Source organism: Choloepus didactylus, chromosome 2 (genome assembly GCF_015220235.1).
Source record: "Choloepus didactylus isolate mChoDid1 chromosome 2, mChoDid1.pri, whole genome shotgun sequence".
Lineage (NCBI taxonomy): Eukaryota > Metazoa > Chordata > Mammalia > Pilosa > Megalonychidae > Choloepus > Choloepus didactylus.
The window spans coordinates 79,901,281-79,913,906 of NC_051308.1; the positions used below are offsets into that span (position 1 = coordinate 79,901,281).

General features: G+C 42.0%; 1 protein-coding gene across 2 annotated transcripts in view; it reads right to left on the reverse strand.

Annotated features, from left to right (window-relative positions):
* Positions 1-12,626, reverse strand: part of LAMC2 (laminin subunit gamma 2) — a 56,959-nt gene that overhangs the window by 22,966 nt on the left and 21,367 nt on the right. For both annotated transcript variants that reach the window (XM_037825197.1, XM_037825196.1), the window contains exons 3-5: positions 5,426-5,561; positions 3,025-3,123; positions 617-753 (exon numbers count right to left, since the gene is read on the reverse strand). In XM_037825197.1, coding sequence (XP_037681125.1) covers positions 617-753; positions 3,025-3,123; positions 5,426-5,561 — 372 coding nt within the window. The remainder of the gene's footprint in view (positions 1-616; positions 754-3,024; positions 3,124-5,425; positions 5,562-12,626) is intronic.

A 12,626-nucleotide genomic window follows, 5' to 3' on the forward strand; every position in this document is an offset into this window, starting at 1 on the left:
CCCAGATGCTTTGTCTTCTCATCCTTAAATCTGATGAGGAATCCTGATAAGGAAGCACATTTGCACCTGCCTGTAATTTGTATTTTTATTGCAGTTACACAATCAAGGTCTGGCCTCAATGAGGTGAGAGGGTCCAATGGTCAAAAACTTGACGTATAGTTGAAATAATATAAATTCCCAATATTTTCATAGTGTTTTGTAGTTTGCTAACTAAATTCATCTAAATGAACTCATTTGGTGTATGTGAAAGCAGTATTATTAATGAATGTGAACTCCAGGAAGACTCTCATAAACTTCCCAATCCAAAAGAATAATTCGTTTGTGATTTTGAAATATATAAGTACAGGAAATGCAGGGAGATAAAGATCTGCTTTCATTTCAGTTATTCGTTTAAATTATTCTTACTCTGGTATGAGTAAACTGTTTAGCTAGAACTTTTTTTCAAGGCAGTAGGGTATGACTTATTTTCCTGACAGAATAATGTACATTTTGAGAGTTGATAAAGATGATTGAAGAATCCCATCCTATGGGTAGGAGGGTGGAGGCTCTTTCTCAAAGAGCACAAAGCTCTTTGAGAAAGTTAGAAAACAAAAACCTAAAAAACCGAACACTTTACCTTGATCAAAGGTAGAGGTGATCCTATGCACACTGAAATCTGCAGAGCTGCGGCAGCTGGCTGAGTGCCCATAGCAAAAACACTGGGTACAGCCCTCAGGGTTTCCCACATCCAAGTGATAGTAACCTGGGCGACACCTGCAGCGGGGTTTTAGAAATCAGGGTATTATCAGCTACTCCTTACTCCACACAGAGAACATGATGATTCAGCCTCCTTTCCACTCTCTCTCCCACCAGGCCCTACGTACTCCCAGAGGAGGGAAATACCAACTTTCACAGACCAGCCCCACTCACAGACCACCTGATGGACAATTGCAGCCCACCACCCCCCAAATGAGAGCACCTGAGGAACCTTCGCTTGCTCTGCCTCTGGTAGAGCAGAATCACATTTGTCCTGTGGTCTGGAAACTAAATGACTGACCCATCCTTGGACTGGGAACTGATGAGGAATTGAGGGGAGGTCAGACAGCCATGAGAGAGGTAGGGCAGATCTGAAGAGTTAGACCAGCCCTACAGAAAGTGTTTAATGAAGGACAAAAGAGAGGGAAGGGGGCCAAGGAAGGTGAAACAAATGCTCCAGCCTCAGGACTTACTAAATTGTCCTGATCCCCACAAGATCTCTAGGTCTCCGTCACTGCCCCTGTCACGTGGACTCGGGCTCTGACCCACAGGGAAAAGGGCAGGTGAAGATATGACAAGGAAGGATGACTACAAAAGAAAATGGTAGGCTGTTGTTCTACCTCTGCTCCAGCTCCAGTCTACTGGGGCCTCTCTGATGCTCACAACTGCTAGACAACTCCTAGACCCTGGGGCCACAGAGAAGAGGGCAGGGAAGCTGGTGAGGACTTGTTTCCTCCCATCCCACCCAAATCCCAGCAGATCTTTCCATACACGAACTAAGGTTAGTTTCAGTGTTCATTCATTCAGCACTTACGACATGCCAGGCACCTCATAAATACCCTCTCATTTACTTCTCACTACAACCCTATGAGACAAGGGATTTTATTTCCAATTTTCTTAAGTGAGCAAATGGAGGCCAGAGGGGTTAAGAAACTTTCTCAAGGTCATATTGCTGGTGAGTGGATGAGGTAAGATTCAAACTCAGGTACATCTGCCTCTGAACCATGTGGTCTTAACCAACAGGTCACATGTCTGGGATGTTTGTTGTACAAAACCACAGAAAAGCATGTATGCTGTGAACAGCAGATGCTTCAGAAAACAGTTCAAAATAAACAAGCATTGTTTTTTCTCTACAGAGAAAGGTTTAAAAAATTACCATGGTTTCAATGGGGAGGGGAAGGGAAAAGAAGGGAAGGGAAAAGCAGGGCAGAGAAGGCAAGAGAAGGGAAACAGGCAAAACTAAAACTGACATTTAGGGATGCACTCGGTAATTATAAAGAAAAGCAAAGACGTGATTCATAAAATCATCAGAATAGTGGTTACTTCTAGGGAGGAGGGAGGGGTTTATAATTGGGATGGTGAATTTTTAGCAGAGCTCTTTTTCTTATCATTAGAGATGCCAATATTTGTTTTATATGGTTTTTGATGTTATATTATGAAATTAACAAGGTTTTCAAACTGACTCCTCTTTCAACACGTAAAATAAGCTGTTTTTCCTCTACCTTCCCCTCAGCAGCAAAGAACCCCTGAAAACACAAGTTAGAAATGTATCTGGCATTTCCCTTGCCCAGGGCTAAGTGACTGGCAAGGTGCCAAAGAACTACTTTCTTTTAAAAGAATACTTTTAAGGAACGAAGGAGGGAGACATTATCTCTGGGGCTGATGTCACACTCCTTATCTCACAACAATCTCAGGTGAGGGAAGAGTTTTAAGTCAGAGCACGGTCTGTACTTAAAACTGAACAGTAACCGAGGGTGACTCTCTCCTCACTGTTCCACCTGCCCCAACATGGACCGGGGCCCAGCTAGCTCTTACCTCGTCTCCAGTTCGTGTGTGTGCATGTAAGCACCATCCCATCCCTAGGGCGGTTCCTTTACTGTACATGATGGTTATATATGGCCATATGCCGTGATATTCCTTCTTTCAAGGATTTTACCCGACATGTGCAATTAAGCCATTCCTCTCCTGGGACACATCTGAGTCACATGCCTGCATTATTGCATACCAACGTGTATCCAAGACCTGGGGTCGGGAGCCAGCTGGCGAGGGGATCACTGGGGCCCTGGACCTCCGCCACCGTGAACAAAGAAAGGAAGCCCAGAGCAGAATTCCAGAAGCCAATGAGATTTGGGGGCTCAGCTGTATATTAAAAAAATATTAAAAGCCTAGTTTTTTGAGGACAGAGGGCAAGAAGAAGGTCTTCAATGTTTCTTAGATATCCCTTCTCTCGAATTCTACTCAGAGGATTAATTCTCTCGCTAATTGCCAAGGGGCTTCTGTCACACAGACCTGTCACAGCGTTCTCCGGTGACAGCCGGCTTGCAGACACAACGACCTGCGTCACAGGGCCCCGTGATGCCAGCCGGGTCACAGTCACATGTGGAGTCTCTGGGGAAGAAGAAAAAAAAATTAGGGATGTGTTTCCAAATGCTTCGCAACTGAAACATAAAGATCAACTGCCCACCAGCAAATGTCACCAAACTGGGCAAATCATTCACCTCTCATCTTCCATCAGTGAGGCCTCTTCTAGCTGTCCCTGTTGATACTGATCTCTCTTGGACCCTTTAAGCACTAAATTGTCTACACCAGTGCTCTGCAGGTGTGGTCTACAGGTCAGCTGATCCAGGAGCTCTTTGCTCCCCAACCCTGAAGAGAGGTGGAGCTTGCACCAGGATGTAAATAAGCTCATCACTAAACCGTTTAGTTTGGTATGGTTGACTGTTTGGTTCAGTTGACATTTTTAAAAATTTATCATTTGTTTCTCAATTTAATTCAATGATGTCTGCTTTTATCATGATTGATTCTACTTGCTATTTTAATCTGTTTAGTTCTTTTTTTGGTAACACCTTTCTTGTGATATAATTCAATTACCATGCGACTCATCAATTTGAAGTGGACAATTTAATAGTTTTTAGTATATTCATTGAGTTGTGCAACCATCACCACAATCAATTTTAGAACATTCTCATCACCTCAGAAAGAAACCCTGGACTCTTTAGCAGTCACTCCCTACTTTCCGCCAAGCCCCTCCCTAGACCTGGACAACCACTAATCTACTTTCTGTCTCCATAGATTTGCATATTCTGGACATTTCTTATAAATAGGATCATGTAATATATAGTTTTTTGTGACTGGCTTCTTTCACTTAGCATAATGTTTTCAAGGTTCATCCAATGAACTGCATACCTCTTATAGCCAAATAATATTTCATTGGATGGACAGGCCATGTTTTGTTTATCCATTAATCAGTTGTTTCCACTTTTTGGCTACTATGAATAATGCTGCTGTGAACATCTGTGTACATGTTTTTGCATGGACATATGTTTCCATTTCTCTTGGCTACATACCTGGGAGTACAATTGCTGGGTTAGGTTGCCTTTTTTTTTTTTTTTTTTTGCCAGTAAGACTTTCTTAATGAAGGAATCAGGGCTTTCATTTAATACTGATTTAATTCTGGCACAATATCTTTGTCTCATACAGCACTGGTCTCTGTTACTTGTTTTGCTCATGGTCATACGTATCTATCATGTGCCCAAGCTTGTTGTCTTTTCTGTACTGATCTGCTCCTCCACTCACTGCTCTATGCCCTACCCAAATCCTGCCCAGCAACAGGCGCCCTTTTCTCCTCCCTCCCTCACACTCCTCATCCAATTGGACATCAAGTCCTATCAGCTATGGCCAGATTCCTTTCCCGGGCCTCACCTTTCAATTCCCACGGCCTCCTCGTTATCTTAGCCCCTCGGTACAATTCATCTGGACATACAATCAGCATTTACTGGGCCTGAAGCACTGGGGATAATAAGGGAACAAGGAAATAGCCCCTGCTGTCTAGGAGTCGAGAGGCAGGGGCAGGTATGTGAACAAACAGTGCACTAAAGCATCGGGCCAGCTGTAGGGGAACCTCCACGTGCCTTGTGCCGCTCTAGGCATTGGGGGTGCATCATGATAAGACAACCTCCAAGCTTTTACTCATCCTCTCACTCACTCTCATCCTCCATTCACAACATTTCCTTGGTTAAAAGCTATGAGCATTATGTACCCCACAGCCTCAGCTCCCCAGGCTCTTGGTAACCTGCTTCCAATCTACATTTTCAGCCTTATCTCGCTCTCTTCCCCTTCAAACAAACCAGGCAGCTGTCAACTTGCCCTGTAGTTTACTGACTCAAGCCACTATCATAGCAAAGCCCGCCCTCCATCTCCATGAGTTGATTAAGTAATTTATAACACATATTCCATCTTCTTCCAAAAAAGAATTTGAGGAGGGATAGAAGATGCTCCAAACTAAAGAGGACCAAGATTCTGCAGAAAAGTTCTTTCACCTCCAAATGTATTTGGGTCAAAACAGGTCCCAAGTTAGTCTTTGAAGGATTCTTTACCTCCATCCCAATTCATCGAAAGGGAGACAAGAATCAGGCAGGGTGAAGAGTATGGGTTCTGGAGCCAAAACTCTGGGCTTGAATATTAGGTCCACCCTCACCAGTAACACTGGGCAAATTACTTAACATCTCATGGCTTAAGTTTCCTACCTTTAAAATGAGTACATTAATAATCCAAACTAATTAGGGACATAAAATACTTAGAAGAGTGTTTGGCACACAGCAAATGCTCAGTAAATGTAAGTTGTGGCTAATGTCCATCTAATTAGCATTATCAGCATTAATCGCAGCAGGAGGTGCTTGCAGGTGCTTACGATAGTCTCTGGTCTCGGGTGCACCCAGCAGCAGTGAGCGTGTGGAAGCCTGGCAGACAGCGGTCACACCTGTCTCCCGTCACACCCGGCTTACAGCTGCACCGTCCAGAGTTGTCACATTGGGCACTAAGAGAACCTGAAAACCAGCAAGGAGGAAAAGAGAAGAAAGGAAATGTTTAACTGATACCACATTAGGAAGCAAACTGTCACTCTATGGGGGCTCCATAAAGACTAAGGAATGACCATCGCCTGCTCCCTTCAGCAATCATTTCATAATGTCTTCCCACTAGGGAAGGAAAGAAATGGAAATGATTCATAAAAGTATTTTTATTTCTATATCTGTTCTGACTTTAAGTGGGGGCAGTCCACAGCTTTTTTTAAAAAATCCAGTTTTTTTGAGATATATTCACACACTATACAATCATCCATGGTGTACTATCAACTGTTCACAGTACCATCATATAGTTGTGCATTCATCACCCCAATCTAATTTTGAACATTTTCCTTACACCAGAAAGAATAAAAATTAGAATAAAAAATAAAAGTAAAAGAGAACACCCAAATCATTCCCCCCCCATCTCACCCTATTTTTCATGTAGTTTTTGTCCCCATTTTTCTACTCAACCATCCATACACTGGATAAAGGGAGTGTGATCCACAAGGCTTTCACAATCATACTGTCACCCCACATAAGCTACATTGCTATATAATTGTCTTCAAGAGTCAAGGCTACTGGGCTGCAGTGTGATAGTTTCAGGTATTTACTTCTAGCTATTCCAATACATTAAAACCTAAAAAGGGTTATCTATATAGTGCATAAGAATGCCCACCAGAGTGACCTCTCAACTCCATTTGAAATCTTTCAGCCACTGAAGCTTTATTTCATTTCATTTCATTTCTCTTCTTCCTTTTGGTCAAGAAGATGTTCTCAATCCCACGATGCCGGGTCCAGATTCATCCCCGGGGTCATATCCTGAGTTGCCAGGGAGATTTACACCCCTGGGAGTCGGGTCCCATGTAGGGGAGAGGGCAGTGATTTCATCTGCTGAGTTAGTCCACTGCTTTTTAAAGGAAGTCTTTCAAATCTTTGAGATCTCAAGAAGGAAAATTTGTGAATGAGCCCATTGGATTCCTGGAAGGGAGTTTTTATCAGAAGATGAGCAACATTCTCTCTTTTTTCTAGCAGGCAAAAGCCATCTTTTAAGATCCAATGCTTGTATGGTGTGATTGTTTTTTTTAACAGATGAATTTTATTGCATCTTTAAAATCATAGATAGATCTGGCATCTTGTGTCCATTGCTGCACAACTCTTAGATCTTATTCATCAGCCTGCTGAACTGTTCCTTTTGCAGGGACACATCCCAAAATGTACTTATATTCTTGTTTTTAATTGCTGCATCAAAGCAGCTAAATTTGATGCAAGTTCAATGTCATTTCCCTCAAGAATTAACTCATCTTTTTGGGCTTGAGGTACTAAACAAGCAACACCTGGCCTCATCTGAATCCTGCGGATGTATTTTTCACCCAAGAAATTTCGAATTTCAGCCAGAGTCCCACTCGCCTGAATAACAATGTTGATAGGGAAGTGAGCACACATCTTGTAACAGAAGCCCAGTGTCACACCCTTGGTCATGTTCTGTATGTGACTATAGATGGTGAGAACTGTAGTCAGCTCCATTCTATTTCCCCGCCATTTGTCAACCCGAAGCCTCTTCTTTTTCTTCCCGAGTAGAATGAGTTATACACTGATGTGATTGAAGCCCTTTCACAGGGTTCCTCGGTGCATCCCTGCAGCATGATGTTGACATTTTCTGGAATGTCGACAGTCTGGTTGCTGAGAATTGTCTTCATTCTCACAATAGACGCAGCAAAGAGGGGGTGGTGATTTTTAAGAGCACCAAAAGTCCTCTTAACCAAAAATATCTGTACATGCCTGGGGTGCTAGAAAGTCTCAACTTTGGAGCATCACTCCGTGTCCAGACTTGAAGGACATGTGCATCTGACCTGGTTTTGTGCACTAGAGTACTTGCCCATGATTAATTCCTTTATAGACAAGCTCTTACTTGTAGACATGCTTTTATTTGTAAATGGGTCCCCTCAGACTGTGTCAGTGAAAGATAAGAGGTATTCAGGATCACAACCGCCACTTCTGCCCACCTTTCCTTCCACCACCCCAGTGCAAGCCACTCGCTTCTCTCACGGGGACCCTGCCTCCATTCCTTCCTCTCCATATAGAAGCCAGGGCACTCCTTTTAAAATTCCAATTAGATCATGTTACTCATCTGTTAATGTCTTCTGGGGGCTCCCCACTATAAGTAGAATAAACTGAAAACTCCTTGCATGGTTTTCAGGTCTCCTACCTCTCTGACCTCACTGAGTCCCAGCTATGTGGGGGTCCTTCCAGTGCCTAGAATGTCCTCAACTGCTTCCCTCCTTGGGGCATCTGCCCTTGATGCTCCCTCAGCTCGTAATGCTCTTTCCCCTAACTTCCCCTGGTTGGCTTATTCTCGGCACTCAGGCCCTGCTGAAATATTACTTTCTGAAGAGAGCCAGAGAAGTCTGGCTCCTATATTTAAACTGTCCAGCCCACCCTGACTCCAGTACTTAGCCCTGGTTTACTTTCTTTATTTATGATTATCTTAGCTTATGTTTGCTTCTTATTTTACCCCAGTGCCCAGCACAGAGAGGATGCCTGGAAATATCTGCTGAATGAATGCCTGCAGGCCAAGGAAGAGAAAGGGGCAACTCTGGAAAGTGCTAGGAGGAAGCCCAAAGATGGGGCAGAGGGTGGCCAGAGGTCCACCTTACCTCTTTTATAATTTCCCTGGGGCTGGCAGAATTAGAAAATAATCCAAATATTTCAAATGTTTGTGATAATTAGACTATCCATAATTTATGATGCTCACAGAACATTAAGCAATTGCTATATATATTTTTTAATCCTTTATCTAGAAAGAATTTTTAAATCACCAGTAGATCCAATTCACATCAATCAACGCATCAGTTTTGTGCCTTTAAAAGGCTTTTATGCCGTGTGCTGCGGAGACTGAACTGTATCTTGTGGACGACGGGCAGCTAACAGTTGGTTTAGACAGGCGCTGACACGTTGGACCTGCAGTTCAGAAAGACAACTCTAGAGCAATATGCAGGAGGCTTGGAGAGGGGAAGGCTGGGAGGCTCTCATTAAAGGTCATCTCACCATGACAGGACAGCCTGGATCAGAGAAGTCCCCTTGAGAAGTGGAGCGAGATACTGTGAGAGAGGCATTGTGGACGTGGAGTTAACAGACTTTGGGGACTCTTGGAAGATGGATAATGAGGGAGGGGAGAGTACATGGATGACGCCCTGTTCCAGAGCATGCAGCTAGACGGACGTGATGCTGTTTACCAAAGCAGGGAAGGCAAAAGGTGGAGCAGGATCTGAGGTTGAAACATCAGAGAGGATAATGAGTTTAGTTTTGAGCATAGTGAGTTCAAGTTTCCAGTGTCATGCCAAGGTGGAAATACTCAGCTGGGGATCAAGAAAGAAGCTGGGAATGAAGACCTAGGAGCCCTCAGCCCAGAGGGTAACTAGGAAGTGAGAGCATGAGTGAGCTCACTCTGGACGCAGCTAGAGAGGGGAGGGAGAAGCGCCGCAGAGAGAAATGAACTTCATTGATTAAGGAAAAGGGTGATTGGAGAGGAAAGAAGTCTCAAGCGAGGGTAAAGCCAAGGAAGCCAAGGGAGGAAAGTTCTGAGTAGGGTTTGGGGAGAAGGAGAGTGGGATAGTTTTCAGGGTCTAAGGCGACAGAGCGTTTAAACAAGATGAGAATGAAGAGGGGCTAGTGGGTTCAGCATTTAAGAGGCTGGCACGATTTCAGCTCTATGAAGAGTCAGCAGCCAGCAACAGGAAGGAAAAGTCCTTGTAGAATTAGCTAATGATAACTAATATTGACCATAGATGCAGTCTCACCTTAATAAAATTTGATTGTTTTTAACATAAATGCATGATGACTTGAGGACTCACTCAAATATCTTTTTTATTCTAATTAATGGTAATTATGTTTTCAACTTAAGAAAACTCTTCCTGCAGTAGTTTTTCATTAATAAATTATTATTCTAAGATGGAGACGATTGTACTTTGCTTTGGCCCATATAGCCCCAAATGATATTCTCTGGAATACTTCTGAGAGATGATATCAGTCATCCCATGAAAATAAGCATTCCATGTTCAAAAGAGTTTGAGAAATGGTATATACTATATCTTTCAGAGATTTCTAACATAATAGTACATTAATAGGCATTAAGCTTGTTTAATATTTTAATGCCAGTGTTTCTAAACATTATTTGACATAGGAAGACATCATCTAGAAAATACTGCTTTGGAGGAAGCCGGGGGATATGAAAACAGCCTGGGCTTCTTTTTTTTCAATTTAAATACCAGCTCAGTCACTTATTAGCTATGTGTCCTTGGGCAAATCACTTACTCTTCACTTTTTAACAATGGGAATAACAACAAATACTTTGAAGAGCTGTTGTAGGACTTTGAGCTAAGATGTATCAAGTGCCTAACTCAGTGTCTCACAGAGTAGTTGCTCAAAAAATGTAATTATATCACCCAGGCCCCTTAAAGTCTTGTAAAGTTGACTTGGAAACATTTACAGATGCTAACTGTGAACATGACTAATTGGTTTCAAGTTCCAAAGCTACCAAAATGATAGCACTGGGTTTTCAAAGTGCCTCACTATAATAAAACACACCTGTCCTAACTCCTGCACCATGAGCAACTTTAAAGGAATTGTATTTAAAGAACAGATTGAAGAGTAGCTTCCTGTTTTAAGATTGTGTCCCAGTAAGCAATTTCAGGGCTTATGTACATAAGGTCTACAGGCATTGGAAGATTCAGGAAGGCATTCTACAAGGGTTAATATTTAAAATTTAAACCAAGAGAGTTTGCTTTCTTTTGAGAACCCTTTTAAAAAGATAGACACTTGCATTTAAAGACTTGTTTTCAATGATAACTCAAATGTTATAATTTGAGTATCCCACAATCAGGGTCATAGATATGCAAAAAAAATTAAATGAAATTGAGAGAATAAGTCCAATATCATTGATGTCCTCACACATGTCTAGGACTGAGTAGGGTTTGAGGAGAAGGAGGGTGGGATAGTTTTCAGGGTCTAAGGCAACAGAGCATTTAAACAAGATGAGAATGAAGGAGGGCTTTTGGGTTCGGCATTTAGGTGTCATGAGGAAAAAGTATACACATACCCAGTAATCTTCAAATTATCCACAAAAGGCTATCAGGATTTCAATATGTGGTTATGAGAGTTCAAGATAACTCAGTCTTGTTGCTGAGCCCACGAAGTCATTATCCAAAAATAAGCCTAGTTGCAATAGTTATGAGAAATTGACATGAAATTGAAAACCTGTGACCACGTTGGTGATTGTTAATGCTGTTGGCTTAATTTGCCATCTGTGGAAAGACAGTGTTTTTGTAAGAGACAGTGTTTTGCATTTGAAAGTAAATATACAATAAATTTCCTGGTCAAGTTATCATGTTAAAATGAAAAATATTCCCTGGGTGATGAGGAGATTGAGAAATCGCAAAGGGAATTTAATTTAAGTCACTGATTTAGTGATTTGTGTAGCTGACTTGTAGTCAGGACAGCATGACACAGTGGAAATACCTTCTGCCACTAAACTGCTACTCAACCTGAGCAGGTCAGATCCTCAACCTTCAGTTTCTTCATCTCTGCGACGTGGAGGGGATGTTAATGCATAAGGGTTGCTATGAGAATTGAAAAAGACATAGTATATGCCTATACTTTTCCAGTATGGACATATATAGAATTATCCAGAAAAGTATGTAGTATTATCTAGATCTTAAACCCTGGACACTTAACGGTCTGCTTTTGGGGACAAAGGAACACTGTTCTGATTTTTTTTTTTTTTTCCTTATTGAAGAAACAAGCAGAAACTGTTTTCTGTAAGAAGTGATTACAATTTATCTCTTGCAATCACATTGCTAGGAGATGTTGAGCCATTCATTCACTTTTCTAGGCCTCAGTTTCCCCACCATTAAAAAATAATCACTGCCAACGTGAGGACTTTATGGGAAAACAGATATTAAACTACTCAAGATGTTTAAACTCTTTGCTGGGGTTGTCAAATAAATAGTTTTAGACCAAATATATGGCCTCTATAAGTCTTCTTTCTAAGCTGGAATGCAATTTTTTAAAAAGTCAGTGTTCCTGTTGATTGGGACCCTGACCTCTCTCCTAATAGGAAAAACACCGACATCAACTACCATGTGTTGAGTTGCCTGCCAAATGCTTACCAAACATCATTTTATCCTCATAGTGATCCTGTGGCATAACTAGAATGATCGCCCTTTCACACTCGAGGAAAGGAAGAGTTAAAGGAACATGGCAGAGTGGCCCAGCGGTAGTGGTAGTGCCAAGATTTGAACCTAGACTGTCTGGCTCCAAAACCCACACTTTCTCCCAATATATTCTGCATCTTTTGATGTTAGCAAACCCAGACTTGAACCCTTGTTCTGCCACTTAGCACTGTAATCTTGCCTGGGCAACTTCCCTCACTTATTTCCCTAAGCCTCTGCTACCTCATTTGTAAAATGGAAATAATAATAGTGCCCTCCTCTTAAGGTTGTTTGTGAAGATTAAATTAATTACTGGATGAAAGGCAGCTAGAAAAGTGCCTGGCACAGGGTAAACACATAATACATGTTAACTATCATATAAAATACAATTCATTGGGCCACACTGCTTCCTTTCATGCTTAGTCTGGGATATCTATCCCTATATAAAAAGACAGCCAGGCTTATTGTTACTGGGTGAGCAATGGACTACACAGTGAAAAAGAGAGACAGGATGGTAAATCCTTTACCACCCCGTCTCTCTTTGCTAGGCAGCTGGTTCCTTGTCTTCTCTGAGACCAATAACTTTGACTTCAGGCCAGGCTTCCCCGCTGAGCAAATTAGATTTCTAATTACATTCTCCGGGACCATTTTGCTTAGATGACCCAACTCCAGTGACTCACAACAAAGCTGAGTAACCTAGGGGGATATGGACTCTTTGGAGAGATTAAATGCCCATTAAAGTAGAATAACTTTCCTTTGACTTCTTTGATTCATAGGGAGAATTGCTAAACCCAATAGATTCGGGATGCTAATTCTATGCCACAAAGACAAGCCAATCTGA